The sequence below is a fragment of the Hippopotamus amphibius genome, chromosome 6 (genome assembly GCF_030028045.1).
Source record: "Hippopotamus amphibius kiboko isolate mHipAmp2 chromosome 6, mHipAmp2.hap2, whole genome shotgun sequence".
In the NCBI taxonomy this organism is placed as follows: domain Eukaryota; kingdom Metazoa; phylum Chordata; class Mammalia; order Artiodactyla; family Hippopotamidae; genus Hippopotamus; species Hippopotamus amphibius.
The window spans coordinates 145,592,810-145,620,784 of NC_080191.1; the positions used below are offsets into that span (position 1 = coordinate 145,592,810).

Below are 27,975 nucleotides of genomic sequence, written 5' to 3' on the forward strand. Positions count from 1 at the left end.
TAAAAAATTTTACTAGAAAAGAAATAAAGGTGACATAAGAAGTGGCACACAATGTAACTATAGTCACAAAAATATAAAGCAAACTCAAGCTTTTGTAATGTAGAGAACAACTCAAACATCATGTAGAGAAAGTAGTGCTTCTTCCCTAGTATGTAGCTTGAGCAAAAGTCCGTGGTGAGGTCCTGTTTCATCTGGGTCCCATGCCCTTCCTTGATCTAACCATGTGGTTAGGGAGACAGAATTCTCAGGTTGTCCCAGCCGAGGTCCTGTGCCCACCCTGTAGTTTAATGGTGGTCACGGGACAGATGGGTGCCAGTAGCCCTCACTCTGCCCCAGACCACAAGAAAGGAGCTCTGTAATCAGGGAAAAAAGAAGAGAAAAAAAGTTTTGTGCAGATAAAATCCTTACTAGAACTCCCCAAATTCATAACATCAATTCATCACTTACAGTTTCTATCAAACTCCCATTCATGAATCATGAAGTTTCTTGATGTTATAAAATGGCCAGTTCCCTTTAGCTAGTTTGACCATTGTAGGTTGGGGTATAGAGAGGAAGGTAGCTAAAAGCGGAAAGGGTTAATTAGAGGTAAGAGAAAGGAGAGAGGCTGGTTTCTGAGCTCCTTTCCTGAGTCTTAATTCCCAGCTTCTGGATCCTCTTCGCACTTCATCAGCTGCCCCGTGACCTAGAGCTGTTCAAGGCCCCTAAGCGGCCACTCTCCAAGTTTCTCTGCTGGCTGCCCTGGCTTTGTGTCTCTCCTTCTCCCACTACTATTAAGAGATCTTACTCTTGCCTTGACTCTGATATGTGTGGACAACGCTCATCAAATTCCATCCTGAGAGCATTCCAGCCTCACAGTCACCTTCCCAGGAAAGCTTTCCCATTCACTTGTATAATCTCTGGGAAAGAAAAGGCTCTGCATCTATCATCTATCTATCTATCATCTATCTACCTATCTACCTATCATCTATCTATCTATATCTATCTATCTTTCTGTCTATCTGTCTATCTATCATCTACCTACCTACCTACCTATCATCTGTCAACAGAACCCCAGCGTGAATTCTGTCCTGTGTCCCAACACTGGGGGAAAAAAATGCACCTTTCAAGTCATGACTTCTACAGTATCCAAAGCTCCAAGGGTCCCTTCCCCGCCCTCCATTTGAGACCTTTAGGGTTAGGTATTCAAAGGTCTTTGAGTAATTTCTAGATCAGTAATTTCTATCTCAATTAACCAGGCAGTCAGCCGACCATTATCCATTGCCTGCCTCTGATTTCTAAGCCCGGTGTTGGTCCTCCCCTCTCCCATGGCCGTTCTTCTCCCTCTCTAGATGTGTCTCCATTCGCTATTCATTCAGGAAACACTTACTAAGCACCATCAAAATGCTAGAGTTATGTTAGACCCCAAGGAAAAGAGGAGAAGCAGAACCAGTCACTGTCCAAAAGGTTAAAATCTCTCAGAGGATCATACCTTTCATTCTCCTAGGGGGTGAACCTTGAGTTTGGCTAAATGTTTCTGTTTCTCTAACCGAATGCCTAGGGTGAATGCCTTAACCATTCCTGGAAATAATATCCTTAGCTCTCAGCCTACAGAGGGTTTGGCTCTTTCTTGAAAACTGGAACAGGATCAGTGTGTTTGGACTGTGAGTTGAACTGGATGTAGCGAAAAGTAGCTAAGCAAAATAAACTAGGTGAATTTTTGTTCACTGTTTTACTGGTACACTCACCGTCCTTTGCCATTTGTGCCTGATACTGTGAAGTGCAAAAATGGTTGTGCATATCATTAAGTGTATGTCAAGTTCATGTTTGCAATAAGCTCTGTGTACATGCTTTATTTTCATTGTTTGCAGTTCCCTCACATAAAGAGATTGTGATGACAATATTGTATCACGATATACCAGAGCCTCATCACACTGTGTTCCTCAGGGATGGTATTGGGTCATGTTATAGATGAAGCAGCAATATAATAGATCCAGGAAAGCATGACCTTGGAAGCTCTGTTTTCAATAAGAAGAAAGAATAGGTTATTCTGGGCTTGGAAAAAATTTTAAAGAAATAGTTATCCCCAAAGGCTGACTTGCTATCCACATTCTGCCCTGTAGCAGAAAGACTTTATAATTTCCAAATCGACCTGATTGTTTTCAGTTCTCATTTTATCTGATTTTCAGCAGAATTGATTTTGTCATTCATTCCCTTTTAAGAAAGACTCTCCTCCTTGTGTACCAGGATTCCACACTGTCTGCTCCTTTCCACCTTCTCCCACTCCTCTTTCTCAGTCTTTTTTGCTGAACCTTCTTCCTCTAAATTAACCTATGCATTACTCATCTATTCATTTTCTCACCTTTTTTTTTTTTTAGCCACACCACACAGCATGTGGGGTCTTAGTTCCCTGACCAGGGATCTAATCCACGCCCCCTGCAGTGGAAGCATGGAGTTTTAACCATTGGACCTCCAGGGAAATCCCTTTTATTTTTCACTTTTTCAACAAATATTTAGTGTGCATACTACGGACCAGGCACTGACTTACGTCCTGGAAATACAGAAATAAGCAAAATACCATCTCTGCCCTCAGGGAGCTAACAATATAGTAAAATTGTTGGTTCCCTGGATTGGGTATTTGTGTTCTTGATGTTCTTTAAAATCTCATGCAGGCACGCAAGTATGACATCTTTTCCTTCCTCCTTCCTAACACAAAGGATTAGCTTGTCACATCAGGCCCAGGAAAATAAGAGATCTATCCAGTATTATGCTTTACTAATAATTTCAAGGCTACAAGCAATCAACAGGCATAAGTGGAACAAGGAGAAAACAGGAACATCTCTGCAACTGCACATGTCCTTCCACTCTGCAGTGCACATGCTCTCTGTAACCCAGAGTAACAGATGATTATGTGTGTGATTTCTGTTCTGTATACAGTCAAGGACTGTGCAGGGTCTCAGATTCTACCCTACTTTTACATTAACCAGTTAGCCTGTAACTGTTTCACAGATGCTCTTCTGTCAAGAAGACATGAGAGTCCTGGGTCAGAAACAAAGGACTTTATTATTCCTGGCAAAAGTAGTAGCCAGAGCTTCATTTGTTTGTGTCAATTCCCCATGCCCCCGCCTCCCCCCCACCCCAAATCCCATAGCAGTGACACAAAGGGCTCATTATAGATGCCTACACATCAATTGGTTGCATTAAAAGAGGGAAACACTGAGCTTGGGGAATCTACAACTTTTAGAGTCAGTGGAAACAAGCCTGTTTGTTTTCTCAGAGGAGACGTTAGCTCATCTCTTTGTGCAGACGCAGCCCAAAAAATGGTTTGGGTAAAGAGTGATCAGACATAAAAGATGTAAGGATGCTCAGGGCCCAGGATGGAGTTCTTCTCCCAGCATATACTTTCTCTTGGAATGCACTAATATGATTTGGGATTCTCAGTAATTTGAGAGGTCCCTCTCTTATATTTTTAAGTCAACCCTCTTTATTGGTCCCTTCCCATCCGTACTTAAGCTACTGCAAATCTGGTCCACCTTAAAAATTCTCTCCCTCTACCACACTTTCCTGTCTAATTACAACCTCCTTTTCTTAACAGTCAAACTTATTATAATATGTGTCTTAACTTTCTGTCTCCATTTCTTTGCCTCCTGCTTCTTCTTAAACCTAACACACTGCAATCTGGGATCAATTTAATACTCTATTGAAACAGCCTTCTAAGTCTCAGCTTCCTCCTCTGTAGGGAGGAGAAATAGCAGTCTTTACTTCATAGGGCTGTTTTGAGTATTAAATGTATTAACAAGTGTGAAGAGTTTAGAGCAGTGCCTGGCACACTGTCCATGTTCAGTGATTGTTAGGTGGAAGGTTATTATTACCTCGTCCTCCTCATCAGTGTCATCAATGAAATTCTTGTTGCTAAATCCATTGGGCACTTTTAAGTTCCTATGTGACATCCCTGTGTTGACCACTTTTTCCTTCTTGAAACTCCATCTCCCTCAGCTTCCATGATGCCAGACTATCTCGGTTTTCCTCCTACTTGTCTGGACAGCATTCTTGGTCAGATTTGTGTGTTCTGTCTCAGGCTGTCTTAAATGTTGATATCCCTCAGAGTCCTCTGTTAGCTTCCTTTCTCTTCTTTATCTACAGACTTTCACTTAATGACATTATCCACTCTTGTGCCTTGAATTACTATCTATATGGAGATGCCAATACTCTGTACCTTTTCATTTACTTTTTTAACAGATATTTTTAGAACATCTTCTGTATGCCAAATACTGGGGTAACTATTGTAAGTGAAACCAACAGGATTCCTGCCCTCATGGGACTTAGTCTTTAGTAGGGAAAGCTGATATAAAACAAATAGTCACACATTTGACTCTAAAACTATAGATGAGTTAATGGCTCCAAAAGAAAGGAAGATAGCCCTAAGGAAGTATAACACATCAATCTGACCTAGGGTGAAGGAGAAATGCAGGCCTCCTTAAGGTAGTGGTGCTTGGGTAGACATCAACAGGATGCACAGATACTCACTAGGTAAAGGAGGAGAGGAGGAAATAAAAGAGAGTACAAAGTATTCAAGGAACTTAAACAAGAGCAGTGTTGCTAAAACACAGTAAGGGGAAAAGAATAGCAAGAAAGAATTGGAAAAGGAAGTAGAGGCCAGATCGCACAAGGGCCGCCAGACCGCACAAGGGCCTCCAGACCATATTGGTGTTCAGTTTAATCCCGAGAGCAATGGGAAAGAATTGAAGGGTATAAAGCTGAGACAGGAGTGAGGGAGTGAGTGACGATCAGATTTTTGTTTTTGAAACATCACTCTGGTGCAGCATAAAGATGTTGGAGGACCCAGTGGGGAATGTGGGAGGGGGGCTTTAGTTTGGATTTGAGTGGTGTCAGTGGACATGAGAAGTGGACAGATTTGAGATGCTTTAGGAGATAATTTTGATATAGTAAAATTTGGTATCACATTAAATATGGGTGACAGAAGGGAAAATATCAAGGATGACCGCTGAGTTTAGACTTGTGTAGGTAGATACATGGTAGCTGAAAAATCAGCCCATATTTTTCTCCTGATTTTAGTCCACATACTCAATTGCCTACTATATATGTATCCCTAACTTCCCATCTTACCTGCCAATCAAATCATGATGTCCAAAACTGAGCTATTCTTCTAGTATCAAAAGTCCCTTCTTCTGTACTATTTTGGTGAATGTGGTGAATGCCACAACCATCCATCCAATTGCTCAAGTCAGTTGACCTTGACTCCTTTTTTTTTTTTTTTTTTTGAGTAAAGCCTCAGTCAATTTTTTTTTGGAAGAACTTTTATTGAGATACAGTTAACAGACAATAAACAGCATATATTTAGAGTGTACAATTTGGTATCCCAATCTCCCAATTCATTCCCCCCCAACCCTCCCTGCTTTCCCCACTTGGTGTCCATATGTTTGTTCTCTACATCTGTGTCTCTATTTCTGCCTTGCAAGCCAGTTGATTTGTACCATTTTTCTATAGTCCACATATATGTGTTAATATACAATATTTGTTTTTCTCTTTCTGACTCATTTCACTCTGTATGGCAGTCTCTAGGTCCATCCATGTCTCTACAAATGTCCCAGTTTGTCTACTAACTTTGGGTTTTGTTTGCTCTTCTTTCTCTAGTTTCTTTAGATGTAAGGTTAGATTTTTTATTTGGGATTTTTCTTGTTTCTTGAGGTAGGATTGTATTGCTATAAACGTCCCTCTTAGAAGTGCCTTTGCTGCATCGCATAGGTTTTGGATCGTTGTGTTTTCATTGTCATTTGTCTCTAGGTATTTTTTGATTTCCTCTTTGATTTCTCAGTGATCTCTTGGTTATTTAGTAGCACATTGTTTAGCCTCCACATGTTTGTGTTTTTTACAGTTTTTTTCCAGTAATTGATTTCTAATCTCATAGTGTTGTGGTCGGAAAAGATGCTTGATACGATTTCAATTTTCTTGAATTTACCAAGGCTTGATTTAAGACCCAAAATGTGATCTAACCTGGAGAATGTTCCATGTGCAGTTGAGAAGAATGTGTAATCTGCTGTTTTTGGATGTAATGTCCTATAGATATCTATTATATCAAGCTGATTTATTGTGCCATTTAAAGCTTGTGTTTCCTGATTAATTTTCTGTGTGGATGATCTGTCCATTGGTGTAAGTGGGGTGTTAAAGTACCCCACTATGATTGTGTTACTGTCAATTTCCTCTTTTATAGTTGTTAGCATTTGCCTTATGTATTGAGGTGCTCCTATATTGGGTGCATATATATTTATAATTGTTATCTCCTCTTCTTGGATGAATCCCTTGATCTTTATGTAATGTCCTTTCTTGTCTCTTGTAACATTTTTTATTTTAAAGTCTATTTCATCTGATATGAGTATCACTACTCCAGCTTTCTTTTGATTTCCATTTGCATGGAATATCTTTTTCCATCCCCTCACTTGCAGTCTGTATATGTCCCTAGGTCTGAAGTGGGTCTCTTGGAGACAGCATATATATGGGTCTTGTTTTTGTATCCATTCAGCCAGTCTGTGTCTTTTGGTTGGCACATTTAGTCCATTTACATTCAAGGTTATTATCGATATGTATGTTCCTATTACCATTTTCTTAATTGTTTTGTTTTTGTTTTTGAAGTTCCTTTTCTTCTCTTATGTTTCCCGCTTAGAGAAGTTCCTTTAGCATTTGTTGTAGGACTGGTTTGGTGGTGCTGAATTCTCTTAGCTGTTGCTTGTCTGTAAAGCTTTTGATTTCTCCATTGAATCTGAGTGAGATCCTTGCTGGGTAGAATATTCTTGGTTGTAGGTTCTTACCTTTCATCACTTGAAATATATCATGCCACTCCCTTCTGGCTTGCAGAGTTTCTGCTGAGAAATCAGCTGTTACCCTTATGGGAGTTCCCTTGTTTGTTATTTGTTGTGTTTCCCTTGTTGCTTTTAATAACTTTTCTCTGTCTTTAATTTTTGTCAGTTTGACTACTATGTGTCTTGGCGTGTTTCTCCCTGGGTTTATCCTGCCTGGCACTGTCTGCGCTTCCTGGACTTGGGTAGCTATTTCCTTTCCCATGTTAGGGAAGTTTTCAACTATAATCTCTTCCAATATTTTCTCAGGTCCTTTCTCTCTCTCTTCTCCTTCTGGGACCCCTATAATGTGAATGTTGGTGCATTTAACATTGTCCCAGAGGTCTCTTAGGCTGTCTTCAGTTCTTTTCATTCTTTTTTCTTTATTCTTTTCCTCATCAGTGATTTTCACCATTCTGTCTTCCAGCTCACTTATTCACCCTTCTGCCTCAGTTAATCTGCTATTGGTTCCTTCTAGTGTATTTATCATTTCAGTTATTGTGTTGCATATCTCTGTTTGTTTGCTCTTTAATTCTTCTAGGTCTTTGGTAAACTTTTCAGTCTTTGCATCCAGTCTTTTTTCAAAGTCCTGGATCATCTTCACCATCATTATTCTGAATTCTTTTTCTGTAAGGGTGCCTATCTCCTCTTCCTTTAGTTGTTTTTCTGGGGTTTTATCCTGTCCCTTCATCTGGTACAAAGTCCTCTGCTTTTTCATTTTCTCTATCTTTCTGTGGCTGTGGTTTTCAGTTCCACAAGATGAAATACTGCTGACACTGCTTGATACTGCTGTCTGCCCTGTTGTGGAGGAAGGTATCTAGGAGGCTTGTCGAACTTGACTCTTTCTTCTCCATCACATCCAGCTCATAACCAAATCATTTTGATTTTCTCTTCTTAACCTGTTTTATATCTGCTCACATTTCTCTATTTCCACTGCTACTAGCTTAGGTCAAGCCCCCATCATCTTTCATCTGGATTGTGGCAATTGTTGTTACTTGGCTTCCCTGTCATTGGTCTCCCACTTCTTTAATCTATCCTTCCCCCTGCTGGTGCCCATGGTCTATAAAATAAAGACATGATCCCTTATCATGGCAGAAAAGACCCTCCATAATCAGGCCCTGGCCAAATTTTTAGCATAATCTTTTTTTGCTTTAATCCTTACTCTACACAGACCAAATAAAAAGGATCACTCACAGAACAATTGTGAGGAAACCATTCAAGAAGTCATCTTCAACCTCTCTGACACTATCAGATATCTCATCTTTGCACACACAGTTTGATAAACCCTTAATATTTATAATAAAAATGAACCAAAATTCTGACAAATCCTCAAATTCATTAGAATCTTGACAGTTTATAATTGCTCCAATAATGTTACAAGAAAGAACTACATGACTTTCCCCAAGCCCTGATGAAATATAGATTAAAACATTTTACTGATTGGAGGACAATAAATCTTTTTGGCAAGTGGTGTACTAAGTTTGAGCTGCACTCGGTAACTTCCTCCTGCACATCCACTTTTCAGTATGCATGCATCAATTAGGATGATTTCTTTTACAAGCAACAGAATAATGTGACTTAAAATGTTTAAACCACAAAAGGGAGAGTATTGAATTACTTAACTGAGAAGGTCAGAGGTAGGAGGGTTTCAGGCATAGTGCAATCAGGGCTCCACTTCTTATTCTGTTAGTCCTTCAGCTCTGTCCTGTTTGCTGGCTTTATCTCTAGTGTAGCTTCATTCATGGAAGCCAAATGGCTACTGCATAATGGCTCACATATACACATTACAATTTCCAGAGCAACAGGGCCTCTATGTCCCAGGGTTCCCAACCTATATGTTGAGATTCATGCTAATTGGATCACATCTGAACTAATTCATTCATTTCTGAGACAGTCATATGCTAATGAAGACATTACCTGTTCCAGTCACTGTAGCAGATGGAGGTAGATTTATGCCAAGAAAAATCCACCTCAGATTTGAGAGAGGAGTGGTGTTCATCAATCCCATATAATCTATATGGTTTCTCTACAATGACAGGGATAAAATTTCCCAAAGGAAAACCTGATAATTATTGAGTATCAGTGACGAAGTAAAATGGATAAATCCCAAACAGCCAACCAGTGAATATTCCCTGTAGACACGGTTTTAATTTGTTCATTAGCAAACCAAAATTATTCTGTGCCCTGGACTTTTTAAAGCAACTTGTGAAGCATCAAAAGCAGACATCAATAGTCTATTGCAAGGGTGAACAGAGCCCATTTCTAAGAAATACCACTGATGAATATGGGTGGATAAGAAGACTAAATGATGTGGATGGCTCTCAAACCATTCATTCATTCATAGAACATTTATGGAGTATCAGCTTTATGCCAGAAAATGCTTACTATAACAGATCTTTGACCTTAAGGAGTTCATTTGATCAGGAACTACAGAATTAAGATACAAGTGAAAAGTCAGCAGTGTTGCCTATCAGAGTGAAAGTGGAATAGTAGAACAGAGTGAAAATAAAGCCACACAGAAAATCTAGGGGAGTCTGCAACATACCCTTTAATATTTCCTTCAAACCTAACACTTCTATATTGCAATCTTTAACATAAAGCAACACTTACTTCCAATCAACAGGTTTCTGAGAACAGTATATTAAAAGGCAAATGGAAGAATAATTTATCTTACTCTGGCTGCATACTCTAAAAAAATAATATGAAACAGTCTTGAGTGTCTGGAAACAAAAGTGGATCATTGTTGTCTCAGGAAGCTTTTATGTGCAAAATACATTTGATAGTAATGTGAATTCTTTTAAGCTATTATATTCTGTGACCGTCTGGGGAAGCAGTTAGGGGGATAAATACAGCAGAAATATTTACAGAAAGGACATTAAAAAGGAAAAATAGCAGACATAGTTGATTCTTTTTTGACATTCTTTTACAGTATAAAAATCATCAAATCCTTGGTCCATATCACAGTGGTAATGCTAAAAAAATTCTAATCACTTTATCATTATTCCCAGAAGTGTCCTGGAGCTCCAATTCTAAGGGCAGGGCTTTCCGTATGCATCTAACATGAAGATATAACTGAGAGAAATTTTGGAGAAATGGTTTCTTCACATGAAGTATACTTGATAATAACATTTTAATGTAATATTGACATTTCTGGTTTTTAACTCCGTTGGGCAGAAACTTGATGGAAAAGAAAATCACTTGTGACAGCTTCAGCGTGAGTGTCTAATATCATGGCAATTTAACCCGGTTTTATCCTATATCATAGGTATTCCATCAGAAAAGAACTAAAATGTCCTCCATGCTGTACAGAAGAAAGTAATTTCTTATAACAGATAATGTTAAAATTGTCTTAAAACTACTGTTATTGAGCGAATATTGTGGGAAATATGGGTGCTTTATTTTCAGAGGTTTTTGGTAAATAATTTAATGTATATGTATGTATGTATGTGTATACACACACTATTTTGGTCAGAATATTGATTCATCTGTTTGGACTGAATTGGTCTGTGTTGGTCAAACAGCTGAGAAGTTGAGCCAAATCATGACGTTTGTGACCCATGTGACATTTACAGTTGAACAGAGGAATGTCTGGGCTCACTACTCAGAGTATGGTCCAGAGACAAGCAGCTTCAGAATTGCCTTTAATCTATTAGAAATGCAAAATCTGGCCCTTCAGCCCCAGACCTACTGAATCAGCATCTGCATTGTAACGAGATCTCTAGGCGATTAAAGCATTAACTACATCAAGGGATCTGGACTCTGGCTCCACATTAGAATCACTAAAGGTGCTTTTAAAATATTTGATTCCCAAGTCTTACCCCAGACTAATTAAATCAGACTTTTTAAGGGCAGGACCAAGGGACGGGTATTTCTAAATGCTCACCAAGTGATTCTAAGGCACTGCCAAATTTGAGAACCATAGGTTACACAATGCCCAAACAATCAATAAATCCCGTGTATTCTTAAAGGACCAAAAAGAAGAAAGTCAAACCAATTACTCTGCATTTGGTACCACTCTATAAATGATTGATTTTTTTAACTGTTAATAAGTTTTCTTAGCTACTGTGTGAACACAGCCTATTATGTCTCAACCTGCCCAGACGTGTATTGTATTGTAAATTAAAAAGAGGAACACTTTGCTATCTAAATTAACTAAAAGAAGATTTTAGTTTTGTTTATCAACTTTACTTTCTTTTGCCAACCTTATTCACCAGCGTGACAGGTCTAAATACTGAATCTCAGACACTGCACATTTAAACCTCTGCGCCTTTGGATTACCCATCTTTTTCTCCGTGCATTCAGTTCTCAGTTTTTACCTCAAACATCCCCTTATCACTGTAGCCCAAATGCATTTTCCCTTCCCTGAATTCCCATATTGCTCAGTACTTCTATCATTGCCTGTTTGATTTCTACATATAATCTCAAGCGTTAGCAATCTATTCCCAAATCTTATGCATGAATAGAGAAGGAAAACATAAATACAGCATAGTACATGTAGTAGTCATTATTATCCCATCTTGCAGATGAGGAAACTGAGTCTCAGAGAGGCAAAATGACAGGTTAATAAGTTTTAACACTAAGATATTTTCCCCAAGACTACCCGACTCAATGTACAGAGGAAGTTTGGTTTGCTTTTGTTTGTGTGTGTATTTCTAATAGATTATAGCACTTTAATTATAGTTCTGGGGTAGATTAAGAATATGAACACAATAAAACATACTGAAAGAACACTCATCCTTAAAATCAATGTCCACTCTTATCTTTGGAATGAACCCAGTGAGTTTTCCTTTTTATACTAACTTGGTTTCTTTTGCCAGAAAATTCTTGAAGCTTGAAGGGGAAGGGGAGGTGATCTTATTACTCTTCTTTCTTTAAAATCACTTTTTAATACACAAGGAGTACCTGAATAACTTTCTCATGAAAAATTAGAATGTGGATAAAATTTCTTGTCCAACACACTCATCCTGTGTTCTACTCAGCCAGATACCTTCCTTCCCTCCTCAGAAGTAATTATTTTATCTGTGCACACTAAGACATTTTTAATGTATTTAAATACATATATATGGTATATTATAAAAAATTTTGATCATGGCAAATACTGATATGTTGATTGTTTTGTTGATAAAACACATGACTCAGGAATTAAGTGTTTTATTTGTATGTCTAAAGTAAAAGACATGGGAAGGATATCTAAATTCAGGGGTTAACAGAACTAAGATTCAAAATGATATCTCAACCCTGTGAATAATACCCTAAAGCTAGAAAGGTAAAAATTTAGGTAGCATAAATATTAAAGCCCTGAACAAAGTACAAGTTACAAATGGAGAATTCTGATTTGATATTATTTTATATGGAAAAACTGAGTGGTTTGTTTATCATACACTCAAAATTTAATAAAAATTCTAATACTTTGAAAAGTCAGTACTTCTTATAATAAGATTCCTTTTAAAATATCAAAAATTACTCCAGAATATCTAATTTTAGAAGGAAAATACTAGACTGTGTAAAATGTGTTTAATATAGTAAACTAGTAATTTTAAAATGTGGGACTTATTTTTGTGATTTATATTGTTCATAATTTTTTTCTTTTTCATAAAAAAACAACGCTAAGTAAAACAAAACTCTTTCACTTCTCTCAGGTCAAATGCCCTAATTTTTACTACAGTACAAAACATTCATTAGGATTTCAGCATGAAAAGGTCCTATGATGAAACATTGCAGTGGCATTCCTTCCCACTATTGATGTCTCCTTGAGTAAGGATCTTGACCTGTGGAATTAAATCTCACTCAATGTAAAGAATACTCATAATCAACATTCCTTGCCAGAAATGTCTGGAATTGGGGCCAGGGGAGTCAGGGACATCCCCTGCGTGAGATACGTGCATGCTAAATCCTGACCTCTCTGTCTGATGTTTACTTTGACCCATGTTACAAAACAGTTCTCCAAAGAAGAAAATTTAGAAGCTCTTAAATCAATGATTATCTGAAAAGCTTTCCTTATGTTTGTGGATATTTTCTTGTTGTGATTTTAAATACATCAGAACTGATTATACAGGGTACAAGGAAGTGTAAGTTCTGAGAGATAAATTGATTTTCCTTTCCAAAGAAGACAAATATTATATTTGTTTATCATAACCTTGACTGATCATAAGACATAAGGGACCTTGAGTCTCGACCTCTTGTCATTTATTCTAAATTAATGTAACTTCACACATAAACATGCTAAGTATTTAAGAAAATGGAGCCCTGAGTGATAAGCAAGAATCTGAGTTAATGGAGCAAATGTATCGATGTGCTTTTAAGAACTCCAAACCATGGCTTTATTTGAATTTATCTATCTCTGCCCTGATGTCCACCAGAGCCCATGAGAAGGAGAGTCAAAGTCTTAACTCTATTACTGACTTTATTCAGCAGCATCAGACCAATAATAGGTGTTTATCTACTCGTGTGTGCTGCTCCGGATAGAGTAGCTCATTGTAATTCTTCTCTCCAGGTTCCCTTCCCCAAGGAAATAGCTGTATCTTGGATCTGTCTAATTAATCAGGATGTGAAAAATAGAAAATTGTGAGACAATCCCCGTGCTCGTCTTTGCTGGGCTTTAAAAAGCTCAATAAAATTTCTATCTACATTTTCTTGTTTATACTGTGGAGTAAAACGGATCAAACAGGCAAAGATTTGTGGCAACAGAGATGGTGCCTTTGTGCAATAAAACACATACTGTGTATCAAAGAAATATTGTGCCACTTTTCTGAAGCTGACATTGGAATGACATTGTAATCCTGGCCATCTGTCTTCCTCCTCTAGATGTCGATGAATGTGCCGTGGTGAATGGAGGCTGCCAGCAGCGCTGTATTAATACTCTGGGCACCTTCCACTGTGAATGTGATACGGGATACAGACTCCATGCTGATGAACGCACCTGCATAAGTGAGTAAATATTAGAATCAGCTTGAAGTCATTTTCAATGAAAATCGACCTGCTCATGTAGGGGCAGAAAGAAAAGGTTTTTCTATTGTAAAAAAATATCTATAGAAGCTGACAGTTTTCAAGTACAATTCTATCTCTTAGAATACAAAAAAAGATAGTTTGCTATTAAAAGACTAAAAGACAAAAAAGACAGGGAAGGAACATATAGAAATTAACATTCACAAGCAAAACTTGAATCCCCAAAGGTGCGACTATTTCCATAGCATGTCATTTCTGCCACATGCAGTAAAGTATAAATTTATTCATTATTGCTTATATACAACAAGTTCAGCACAGACCCACAATAAAGACAGGGCGCTGAGCTATCACAATCACTAGTACAATGTTCACTCATTTCAAACCAGACTCAGAACTGGAGTCTTGATTATAACAGCAAAAATTGTAACAGATTATCAACCAAGGAGTTTAGGGTTGCTCAAGTGTAGTTAAAACTGCGCTCATTAAATCCGAGGTTACTATACACATATTGTGTACCAGAATGTTCTTAGATATCAGTTTGGGATGGTAGAATTATTATGGTAAGTCTTCATATGTTTCTGAATTTTATAAATTTGCTAAAATGGGTATGTATAAATGAAAAAATAGAATAACTTTTAAAACACAGTGCTTCCTGTATGATTTATAAATGTTATTTTTTTTAACTGAAGTAATTAATATAAAACTGTTTTTTTCATTGAATGGCATCAAGCACGTTCTGATTTCATCTCCAGGTCCCTTTAAAAAATATCTATTATGTTGAAAGTGTAGCACCTTATACAACACAACTTAATCGCTGGTTTAATTTACATAGGGCTTGTTAACTTGTCCATCTACTCAAAATTATTAACATTTTATGAGTATTCTATAGCTATGACATTTGGGATAGAAATCAGCCAGTTATGCTTAACTTTATAACATAGACTCCCTCTTTTTCCTAACAAATCTTATAGGAAATGAGAGAAAGCCAGGGGAAACAGGGGAAAATGTCCTAATCATTGATCTGATTTTGATATGAGAAAATGAAGATTTTGAGAGCAAAAGAAGGACTTTTCCCAAGTTGAGAAGCCATACCTTCATATCCAGGGAACTCAGTGTCATAATGATTGTATCTACGACAGACACGAGTGGTGGGACAGCAGCACGTGTGTAATCCCCGAAATAGTCCCTTTTTTTTTGCAAAATTACTGCTTGTTGCAACAGCAGTCTCTTTCCCATCCCATCTCCATCCCCAACCTGTAAAGACTTCAGCTGGTAATATTCTTAAACTGCCATTCTAACTTCTCTCAGTCACAAAATGCTTAGGAGCCGGATTACCAATACATGCAGATGTGATATTTATCGGTAAAGGTTGAGCTGGTGAATTTTTGTGTCTGATATAAAAATATTTTGCAAAGTAATGAATTATATAAATCTATGATATCTGGTCTTTGCGATAAGGCAAAGTAAACACTCTAGTAACCAACGAAGTTATATTTTCAGGTATAATTAATTTTCTAAACTCTGGCAGTTATTAGCTATTTCTTAGTAAAATCATGAAGCTCTTTTCTTGTTGCTCACCATCATTGCTCTGGAATTTTCCAATTTTTGTTTCCGTGACATCAGGTCAAAAGTGGACTTGGATAAGAATATTATGTTTTATTGTTTCTATTTCTATTCGTTAAAAGCCTATTTCTCTTGTACAAACACATGGACACTATGGCGATAGCATAGTTGCAGCTCCACATGCTGATCCTCTCCTTTGCCGAATTTCAACATAGTGTACGAATTAAAAAATAAGCTAATGAGAAATATGGATTTCATGATTGCAATCATTTTAATGCCTTTAACCCCCTGAATGTCATTCTACAGAAGTACTGGACTGGGAGTCCAGCAATTGACCTTTGTGGAAGTTTCCATGCCTCTCTCACATGAATATACTAAAGTTCTGGTTTCAAAGAATGGTCCTAAGAATCTCAGTTGATACAATTACAGCAGTCTTGTTAAAATGAACTCAGGAAGAATTTAAGCACTTTGCATTTGAATACTGAAAAGGTGAGCTTGAGGATAAGAACTGTTTGCTTATTTGTTTTGAAAGAAGGGGTGTACTGTAGGGAACTGAGTCTCACATTGGTTTGTATTTTGAGTAATACTGTAGGAAGGCTCAGATATTTTTAAAAACAGGACAATTAAATCAGCTCACTTTCCCTTTGGGATTTGTTACCTGGCAGGAAACTGAGGATGGTGGTTGATCTTACCAAGAAATTGTAGTAGACAGAAACTAATCATAACCGTGGCAGAGTCATAGAAGAGAAGATGGAGTTATGGAATGTTATGATTCCACTTTAGGGTCTTTGAAATTAGTTGCCTCCATTTCTTCCTTCTTCCTTCTCTACCTTCTTTCCCGTCCTTTGCCCCATTCTGCCCATTAGTCATAAGCCTAGGCTAGTATGACTTTTTGAGCTAGAGCCTGTGATGCTTTTTGCACTTTCTCTTCATCACAGCTGTGGTAAACTTCTCGTACTCCAAACCCTTACGGAGTTTAAGTTGACTTTATTTCAGGAAAGTGTCTCCTCTCTAAGGGCTGTGCGCATGGGGTGACATAAGGCCAGAAGTTACTAGTCAGCCTCTGCCAGAATGATAAAACTGTACAAAGTGGTGTAAGAGAAAGCGTTCATAATATCCAGCTACAGTGTACAGGCCACTTGGCTGCCCGTAAAGTATTGTCTGGACTGCTGATAAAATGTGATCCCAGTAAAACTAGGGATCTTGGCCTCAGCGACCCTTAGTCTGAGCCCCTGAATTTGTTTACAGATTTTTGGAATGCACATCATTTTTTCTGGTGGCAAGGGCCTGTTATTTTCATCATATTTTTAAAGGCATCTGTGACACTTCAAAATATTCCCCATATAATTTTTGTCCTTATAATGGTGCTTCTTTAAAAGGTATATATATGGGAGGATTTCACGATACTGTTATATCATGATACAGTCTCAGGACACTGTCACATAGTCCGAGGCTAAGCTGGTCAATGACTGCTTCTCCCTACATCTTCCTTTATAATGGGATTCTGAGCCAGAGGTCTGGGTCCTTGTCCTCAAGCAGCACAGTTACACTTGTTTGGTGGACGGTCCAGACATAGTAGAGAAAAGCAGTCAAAAATGAAATTTTGGCCAGATTTGCTTTGCTCTCAGTGGTCTCCATTAATACAGATATTACTAAGTAATACATATGCTTTTAAATTTCTCTTTATTTGGAAACCAACAGCTTAAGAAATGGAAACCAGGGTTTAGCAATCATCAGAAAGACAGAAATATTCGTGTTAGTCCACCATTGACTCTTATCCACGAGCTCGGAACAGTGGCACAGTGGAATCCAAGTTGGCACGTGGCCTCCAGCAAATCACTTAATCTCCATACAGTCTGGTTTCCTCATGTGTTAAACGTAGAAATTGGACAACGTGACCTTAACGTTACTGCATCTCTAAAGCATTATAATATTATGGAGTTCCCAAAGTTACTAATTTATTATATATCATCTACTAACCTGTATTTTTTTTTACTCCATTGTATTCTGTGAAATAATTATTTTATAAAGCTTTAATTTTATTTGAGACGTATATAAAGAACTTAGACTTTAGAAAGTCCCACATGTGTGTGAGAATTTTATATCAAGTTTAATAAAAATAAGTGCCTAATTTAAATGTTTTTAATGAAAATAATAATTACACTATGGTGCCTTTTTGAAAGTACTGTTTGCTATATCATAGGATCATATTTTGGAGGAATCCAAGGAATAATTCAGCCTAATCTGAGAGATTCAGCCTAATCTTTAGAGATAAGAAGTCTGAGATGCAAAGAAATCAAGTAACTTTCACTCTGAAAAAAGGAAAAGTAGTTTTCAGAAAACTCTGGCTAATTTCACTTCTAATCAAATGCTTTAAAATAATTTCTGATAAATATTTTAAAAGACTAAGAAAAATCATAAAGGTGCTGCGAAGTGAAATTCTTACATTCTATTTTAGTAAGTAGAGCTGAGGGTTAAAATAATGTATTTTCATAGTAGCTATTGATGTAAGAAATCCACCTTATATTATCACCCTATAAGTACAAATTTATCTCTTCTCTCTTACATTTCTATCATATGCTCCAACAAACCTGGCTACTCTCAATTCTCCACGTCAGCTCTGCCCTTTTCCATTTCCACACCTTACCTTATTTAACCTAGACTCTCTCACCAAGTCTCCACCTGTCAAAACTCTATTTAGCATGTTCCATGTTCAGTATCAGCTGACCTGTTAAACCTTCTCTGGTGACCCAGCCAAAAGCATTCCTTCTTTTCTTCTAATACCATATAATTTAGTGTTGCCTTAATGGCACCTTATAACATATAGTTTTATATGTGTGCAATTGGGCTTCAGACCAAATGAAAGACACTAATGACCTTCTAATTATCAGCTTTCAGAGGAGTCTTTTCCATGCCTTTCTCAACGGCCTCTGACACTATTAACCACTCATTTTTCTAAATCTTCCTCTTGACTTCCTGACAGCACAATTTTCACCTCTGACTGCTGCCTCTCTGAACTTACATCCTTATGACCCAGTTCTGACTTTCGATCATCTTCCTCTCTCCTTGCTGTGAACTGAATTGTGTCCCCCAACTGCACATGTTGAAGCCCCAAGTCCCAATGTCATGGTATTTGGAGGTGAAGTCTTTGGAAGTTAATTAGGTTTAAATGAGCTTATGAGGGTGGAAGATGTTCATGTTGGGATTAGTGTCTGTATAGGAGGAGACCCAGAGAGCTTGCTCTCCCTACCATACCAGGATCTAGCTGGAAGGTTGTCATCTGAAGCCAGGAAGAGAGCCCTGACTGGAAACCAGAACCTACTAGAACCTTGACTGTGGACTTTACAGCCTCCAGAACTGTGAGAAAATAAATTGATAAGTCCACCCAGGCTGGGGTATTTTGTTACAGCAGCCCAAGCAGACTAGTGTACTCATCTCTTCTCCTTTACTCCCCCTTCTCTAGTCTATCTCCATTGGATTCTTCTGCTTTTAGACAAAAGTCAATACCTATACAATAACTGGCAAGTATTAGCTAAATGTTAGCTGTTACTATAACAGAATGTAAAATGATCTAAGGACTTTACCCAGATGGAGCTGCTTGTTGGGGAAAAACTCAAACCTGCAGTATTTCTAGCTTTTGGACTTGGGACAAAATACATTATCTTTTGATAGCTTTGAATTGAAGATGTTCTCATTGTTGAGAGGCAGACCTTAGTAGTTATGACTAAAGATAAGTAATTATAATGTAGATTAAACTCCTTCTATTGCCAGTGGATATTTTTTAACAGCCAGAGGCTAGATACCAAAATAATTATATTACTCAAATTTTTCTGTATTTAGCTGTGTAATCTGCATTTCAAGTAACTTGTAAGGTTTTAGCTGTAATTTGGTATACCTCACAAAATCTTTGTTTTTCCATTTTTTTTATAACAACCTTGTGAAACATGCTCAGCTTAAATCTCCATTCATAATCATGTCCTTCCTCTGCTATATTTGTTGAAATTAGCCTTCCCAGAGGGGTGAAATAATTAAATGATTGAAAGTTTTAATGCTTGCATAGTTCTCTTGCCTCTCTTTCATGCCTTCAGCACATAGGTCTATTAACATCTGTACTCACAAATAAATGGAATCACTGGTGTCTGCACAGAAAAACCTCAGATAAACAACATTTTAATTATTTTCATCTTTAATACAAGAATTCTTTATTTCCACTTGCTGGAAATGGTCAGGAACTGTTTTTGTTCAGTGGTTCCTTTTTATTCTTACTAAATGAGGTTGGTGGGAAGAAAGAAGAAAGATTACCTGGGAGCTGTAAACCAAAGATTTTTCTGTGTGATGAAGAGTGCAACTTAGTAGAATCAGAGGTTATATTTTAATTCTAAATAAACAGAAGTTAGGTGGCAAGAAAAGGGTAGGTGTACAACCTGGAAGCTTGATTAAATAGATATTATTAGTAAAATTTTGAGTTTGAATAAATTTTCTTACATCAGATTTTTATGTTTCACGTATTAAGATAATGTTAAACTTAGAAAAAAAGGATTGAGAAAACTATTAGATGTGGTGGTCTTTACACAATGGATTCTTTTGTTTTTGATCTCAGTGTTCTGATTAGTGATGTCTAAGTTTTACTTGATAAAAGGAGGGCAAGATTCTTTCTAGGGAATGCAAAGAGATTGCCCTCAAATTGGAGATGAAAGCAGTTAAAGACTTTCATTGTAACTACCTTTCAATTAGTTGCATTATTTATGAAGACAAATTAGAAACAGAATTCATTTCAGATGACAGCTGATGTCTTGAATAGGGCTATGTCAGGTTAAAAAAAATTGTTTAGTTTGTCAGGTTGATGGCATCTCTCAGTCATTATCAAACTCATCGCCCTTGCAATATTAATCACCTTTATGTGGTAGGTGATAAATTTAATTCCCCAAAGTTAAATTTAAGGAACACTGCTCCTCTGCCCTCCTTGTCCCCTATCTGTGGCCTTGAAAAAAAATCATGAGCTTCCCAAGTTTTTCTACATTTTGTTGAAAATTAACCCTATTTAAAACCTTTTTCCTAATCCAATGGCTTTTAGGAATGCATTTAGAAATCTCTTTTTTCTACAGTTTTTCTACAGTCTTCAGACTTGGAAAGGTAAGACTGACAGTTTTAGATAGAGACAGACTGAGGTCTCAATTCTACTGCCTCGTATAAGAGTTGTGTGATCTTGGCCCAGTTTCTTAATCTCTGATCTTCAGAGTTCATATCATCTTTATCTCTTTATCTTTCTCTCTATCTGTATCTATACCTAATATAACCAGAATAATAATTCACAAAAATCAATATTGTATTGTACATTGTACAAGGACACAAACCTTATATAGAGGAATGTATTTAACACCCTAGAAAGGGGAATGGGGGAGACTGAGAGTGTATTCTGGGCTAAAAGTGAATAAATGAAACAAGAGTGGCCCTTCCAGGGACTGGGGAGTGATAAGAATTTTTCTTGAACTGAGCAGTATGATAAATTCTACCTTCTGTATCCTAGGTTAAAACAAAACAAAACAAAGTGATGAAATTTCAACACAGTGGTCTTCATCCTTGCCTGTTGCCTTTTCTTTCCTTCTTTGTCTCTATGTGGAAAGTATATTCACAGGTTTTCCTTCAGAATAATCTCTAGGAATTTTTCCTAGTTATATTTGTAAAATATTTCTAAAAGTAAGATTTTAATAACATATTGTATCAAATAAATAATAAAATCCTACTTTTATGCACTAAATAATTCTGTTTTCTTATATTTCTAAATAATTTCATAGTGCATTACAGAATACTCCCTGTATGGGATGAACGGAAATGTGAAGAGATTAATACAGTACCTGGCACATAGTTGAAGTTCAGTAAACAGTGGCTTGAATCAGTAATTTATAATTATTATGTATCTGCTTTTTTTATTTCCCCACATTCAGAGCACCCAATCAATGCAGAAAGCTACTGAGAATGGGAGATTCTGAATTTTGTGCAACTAGAAATACGGGAACTTCTCTTTAAATTATTTGTTTATGAAAATAGAGAATGGAATTTAGGACTGTGAAAAAAAATAATGCTAATCTGAAAGCAGCATATCTTGGGGGAAAAGTGCCAATTTTTCAGGGTAACAATATTAACTTTACCATGTAGTTATCGCCTATAAAATGTGTGTCTCTTTGAGCTGTCACTTAATTGCTCAATAACTGCATTTCTCCATATGGAGGAGGTAGCGAGGAAAAGTTCCAGTACAGGTGAAATCCTTAGTGCAGTGCCTGACACAGAGCAAGCGATCAAAAAAATTAGCCCATAATTTTAATATTAGTTCTATACTTGCAGTTGGCTATAGGCGTAGCACTAAATAAAATTATGGAGGGTCAGACCCTATAGTTATAAACCTACTTTGGAGATAAGAGTATTGGGCATCTTTGTTGCTAGCTTTATAGCAAACAGACATTCATTGATTCTTTTAACAACGCCCTGTTTCAATTTTCTTTCTTTCTTTCTTTCTTTCTTTTTTTTTGCATTTTTAATGCTTTTGGAGTTTTAAAGCAATATTCACAACTATATTTTCACTGTATGGTAAAATATTCTCATTCTCATTTATCACTGAGTTGAAGATTTATATCTCCCTGTTTCCAAAAGCACTGGAGGCAGCAAGCTTTAGGCAGCTTATGCATTTTCACAGGGTCCAAAGTGCAAAAAGACGTTCAACATAAAATAGTACTGCCTCCATCTGAAAGAAGCAGAAGGATTAAGTGCTTGCAAATACCAGATATGCGTATAAAACTTAAATCCAAATCTAATATCCCAGTATAGTTTTCTAGCGGCTGACAAGAAAAGAGCCACATGGTTTAAACCGTGTTTGCATTTTCTAACAACAATAATCATAGAGACATTTTTTTTTAATTCAATGATTTCAAAATCTATTACTGAGTGCATGTCTTTTCATTTTGCAGAGAAAACAGAAATTATCAGCGAAGGGCCCTCCCAACTTTTACTCCCATCTAAAATCTTTGGTATTAACTCTCAGCTCTGTCTGCTTTGCTCTTCATTGAGAAGAAAAGTGTTCTACTGTTATTTCAGGCTGATCCCATCCTGCCCTCCCCTTAGACTCTTGCTCAAAATTCTGCAGGTGGATGGAAGGAAAAGACTATATAGAAGAGGTTACGGAGTCATCACAGAAATGGAAGTGAAGCCGGAGAAAAGTTGTGTCCTACAACCCAGCGGGGAGAGAATGTCAGGAAGGAAGGCGAGGTCAACACGTTCAAGATTTAAGTAAAATGACTGAAAAGTGTTCCTTGAAGCTATCAGTGGATAATGTCTGGATAACCCTGGCAAAACTAGTTTTAGGGAGGAGTTTTATTTTAAGATAGAAAGAGGTTGATGATAGAGGAGAAAGAAGGATGTGTTAGGAGCGAGGTTCTCTATATTAAGACAAAGGTCCTCCCTAAAACTAGTATTGCCAGGGTTATCATACATTATTCACTGATAGTTTCAAGGAATACTTTTCAGTCATTTTGCTTAACATGTCTCCTTCTTGGATTGTTGGTTCTCTTCCATCTCTGTGATGACTCCCTAACCTTTTTCATATAGTCTTTCCCCTCTGCTCACCTCCAAAATTTTGATGATCTTCAGAGTTCTAGTTTTGGCCCTTTCTCCATTCTCTCCTATGTGATCGTTTCCACTTGCAAAGCTTTACCTACTACAGTTCGCTAGAAATGAATGATGTCCAAGTCAACATTACCAAATCAGATGACTCTCCTTATTCTCTGGACCCAGAGATCCAGCTACTGCCTGAGGCCCTCATTGAGGATCTGAGGCTCTCATTGAGGGTGTCCCCAGCATTGCAAATTTAGTGGACCCGAAATTAAGTATATGTTCCTTCCCACCCTCCTTCCCCCAACTTTCTTCTCCTCTAGGTAGTAAGGGCAGCTCAGGCCACTCATTCTCCAGGCCAGTCTAGCACATCTGGAGTCACCCAGGACTCCTCCTCTCTCCAATTCCACACATCAAGCTCCCCAGTAAGACCAAAGGGCAATTCCTCCACAACATCCCCCAAAGAGCTGCCTCCACTGGGACTACTTGCATCCAAGCCCTCATAATCTCTTACAGAAAGGTATATTGTAATTGCCTCTTAACTGGTATCATTCTTCACGCTTGCTCCCTTCAATAGATTATCTAAACTACTGCCAGAGACATCTCTTGAAAATGTAACTTAAAAAATTATATTACCACCCTTGAAACCTTTTATTGTCTCTAGATAGCTTTTAGAATTCTTACTGTAGCTTACAAGATGCTTCAGGGTCTGACTCTTGGTTACATCTGCTTACCTGCCATGTTTCTACTCTGTACTTCATACTCCAGGCTTAGACACACTGAGAAGTTGCAGTTCCTTACATGTAACCAGAAGTTTCCACATACCTACACCTTTGTCTTAGCGTTCATTCTGTCAAACCTTGCTTCTGCACATGCTTGTTTCTGGGTTTGAGTACAAGTCAACACTTTCCCCTCTCCCCTCATATTCTCTCCTCTCCACCTCTCCTCATCTGACTTCTCCTGTCTTTCAAGGCAAAGGCTAGAGTCATCTCCTCTGAAAAGACTTACCAGATCTACTCCCCTACTTATAATCCAAATTTGTCACCTGTTTTATAAGATTTATAGATTCTTTCAGTGGTGGGACACAACATAAAGACACTCAGATAGATGAAAGAAAAAAACCTTTCTTACTTACAGCTCCAGAGAGATGCTTACCACTCAGCGCTGTGCATTGGGTTACACCCGGGACAGAGTAACAAGCAAGTTGGTAGGAGGTGGCTTCTATATGGCAAGTGGGGTGCGGTTAGGTTAAACTCAGTCTTCCTGGGGATTAGGTATTTTGAATAATTCCACAACCCCAAGGAACAAGGGGGCATCCTTGAATGTTAAGTATCTGGGGACCTCTAGCAGTTGGGTCTGTGTGTATCTGAACTCTAGAATGTCTGATAAGGGAAGTAGTTGGGGTGGGGAATTAGTCTGTGTAGGGGAACTGAGGGTTTTGAGCCACGACTTCAAAACCGTGTCAAAACAGCACTTGTGAAATATTGCATTATACACCACATGGAGCCAAGGGCTCGTCTCTAATAGAGCCTCCTACAATGGATTATAAAGGTTTCTCTCCTTGTCTGTCTCCCCCACTAGACTTTGATCTGTTTTGCATCCTCAGGACCTAGCATGTGACTGAAATAAAGTGTTTACTTTTATTAAATGACTCTGTATTTATTCAGTGTTTAAAATATAACTATCCTTACAATAAACTATGCTTTTTTCAGAAGTAGGGGCATTTTGCGTCTCTTATGATCTGCTTTTCTTTATTAGATAAAAAGAATTATGCAATGCATGGCTTTGGCTCCTAGGAAACCCAGGACTAAGTTGAAGGCTTAATTGCAGAGGCTCTATTTAACCTATATTCCTAATTTAGCTTTCTCGACCGCACTTCATATCATGGTTCTTATTTTGTTGCAGCAGTTATTTTTTGTATCTTTCCCCCTCCTTTTAAACCATAGCTTTAGTGGTTCTATTATAGATATGTTTTAGGCTGTACACAGCCTCAAATTATCTTTGAAAGTAGATGGAATATAAATGGAATAAAACTAACTCAATTCAAGTCTAGATTTATCGCCTGCCTTCTTGTGAAAGCTTCATGGACAGTAATTTAAACCCCAGATTTAGAAAAGATATGAACCTGCCATTCAGTGGGATGGTTTGCCTGTTGGTTCTCTGAAATGCCAGGTCTTGCTGTCAATGCCAGACGGTGTTGGGAGGACAAAGACTGGCCTCCACGCCACAAGAGTGGGCAGACTCCCTAGGGTTTTGTAGAGAGAGCCTAGAGTCTGATGCTGAGCAGCCAGTTCGTAAAGACAGGATGTATGTATGATTATTAATGGAAGTCAAGGGCAAACTGTGGTCAGAATCCAGGCTGTCATTCCCAATCATTTCCTTGTCACAGGACAAGGAGTTAAGGCACAAAACCTAAGGGAGAGGGCTGGGGCCACTATTCAGCAATCAGGCTGCATACCGAACCCTTGATGGATACACACACGTTCTGAGAATTTGAGTTCTGAAGGCAGGTGGAGGTGCTGTCTATAAGCAAGCATAGGCCCAAAGTAGGGTTAAAGTTTGAGTCAAAGAAGGGGATAGGCAGGAAAGGGTTTGAACTCTGACATGGAACGCTTTTCAGGGACCGTCTCTTCAGTAGTCATGAGACAAGAATCTAACCATTGACCTAACAATCAAGACCACATGACTCCTGTCCCTGCAGGCTTGCTGGTTTGGGTGGATTAAGGCTACTGAGATGTGGATCATTCCCAGGGAAAGGCAAGTCTCCTCAAGGCTTGGTCCTCTGGGTTGACGTGTCATCCGGAGGCTGAGCAAGCATAGTCCACATACTCTTTCTTGAGACACATTAATTCATTCAGATATCAAATTCCAGAATCTAAGTACTTACAATTTGGAAGTAATTTTGGCTATATCCATTAGTAATAATAATGACTATGATTTTAAAAATCTTATCTCTAATCCTCACAACAACCTTAAAAGGGAGATATTATTACTCTCATTTTAAAGATAACGAAACTGGGGTTCATAGAAGTTAATAGTACAGCTTTGGAATCACAAGCTTAGGTTTAAAGCCCTATAGATGACTGGTCTGAAATCAATAAGCACCATAGGGAAGTGTGCTGAAGTGTGCTTTATATTTCAAAGGGGAAAAAGGAGTTGAGTACCTATGCCATGTAACCGTTGCTAAGCTTCTCTCTTCCAGGCTATGTGGTATGCTAATTTCATCTTATTTCATCCCAAGTTTGGGAATTTAAGATTCTCTGCATTCCCCCTTGGAAAGAAAAGTTGGCTTCTTCTGTAGACTCCGGCACTGGCTGGTCTGGGCTGCGGTGGTCTGGCTTTCTGTCTGGGCAAGAACACAAGTCAGACTCTTAAGCTTTCACAACAGAAGGTCAATCTTGCCTCCCCAGTGTCTGGGGTCTAAATCTTATGGGTCTCACTTCGGTCGACATTGTAGAGATCCTGTACTCCAGGCCCAGTGTTAGAGGATTTGGCTGCGAACTGAATCAGAACCAGCATTCATCCAAATCTCCCTTAAGACATCTGATATACAGAGAGCATAGCAGAAAGATCATTAGCCTTGGCACCAAAAAGCTCTAAGTTAGAATCTCAGCTTTGCACCTACTAGCTGTGGGAGTGTGGGCCTGTTGTTAAATGATAACAATGGCCAATATTTATGGAGTGTGTGTTATCTACTGGGGCACAGTGTTAAGCTTATATTCACTGTTTCATTTACGCTCCATAAAACCCTGTGAGGTGGGTGCTCTTGTTATCACTCTTAGCAATGTGAAGAATGAGACTTAGAAGGTCTAAGCAACTTGAGGAAGGATACTTAGCTTGTCAGTGGTGGATATGTGGTATGCCTTTGGGGCATAGCTGATCAATTGAACCCAGTTATGTTAAAACAAACAAACACATCTGCTCCAAAGGAGGGTGTTTGGATGTTTGGACTTTATTGTTAAAGCATTTTAAGGAAGTAAAAGATACCAATTAGAATTTAAAGGGCTCGCAGTACAGTGCCATGTGGAAAATGGGTTAGCCATATATAAATCAGGGAGAACCAGTTGGGATTATTGCCTTATGGCTGGGCTCGTGAGACAGCCTGGCACTTTGGACTGTCAAAGTCAAGACACCAGGAAGCTGCAGGGTTTTTTTCCCATGTATATTCAGCTATGTGATTTTTTTTATCTATCAAGACAAAAAACAAATCATTCTGATGACTCTTTTTTTAAAGATTTTCCTTAATTTTTCTTTTTTAATTTTTCTTTTATATTGGAGTATAGTTGATTTACAATGTTGTATTCATTTCAGGTGTACAGCAAAGGGATTTAGTTACACATGTATCTATTCTTTTTCAGATTCTTTTCCCTAATAATATAGGTTATTACAGAGTATTAGCCATATAAATTTTATTTTACCAAAACAATAGTATCATACAGACCATATACAATTTTGTAGTTTGAGTTTTCACAGTTTTGAAATTAGTTTTATCAAAATCAGTATAATCCTTTGTATATACATTCTAAGAACATAGAATTTGCATCAAACTCTAAAATTTTTTGCTGTATTATTTAATAACAAGCTAATGGTTTGTAACAAAGTAAAAAGAAAGATGTTCCAAGACTTATTCATGTCTGACATTGTTTAAATTTTGATTTGGAAGTTTTATATTGTATGTTTTCATATTTACTGGAAGCTTTCATCATATTGATCCCTACCAAATGAGATTCATAGATTATAAACCAATAGCAGGAAGAGTGCCTTTGCCTGTTCTACTTTGCCAAAATCTCAGTGCCCACGTACATTTTTCTTAGAAGTGAATGTAGCAGATGGCTCAAACTTTTAGTAATTGCAGTAGAATGGTTGGATTGATTTTTCTGTCTCTAACGTTTTCTCTTTTGGATATTGGTAAAAATATTTATGATTTCAACATTTCTCCTGAATGCAAGGGGAAAGAATGCAAATTTATTATTATATCAAACCGATTAATTAGTCCTCTTTTGTCTAGGGAGAATGCTCTGATTCCTACAACTCA

At 37.7% G+C, this 27,975-nt stretch overlaps 1 protein-coding gene across 1 annotated transcript in view; it reads left to right on the forward strand.

Moving 5' to 3' along the window:
* Positions 1-27,975, forward strand: part of LOC130854990 (EGF-like and EMI domain-containing protein 1) — a 536,773-nt gene that overhangs the window by 384,472 nt on the left and 124,326 nt on the right. The window contains 1 exon segment of the mRNA XM_057737807.1: positions 13,635-13,757. Coding sequence (XP_057593790.1) covers positions 13,635-13,757 — 123 coding nt within the window.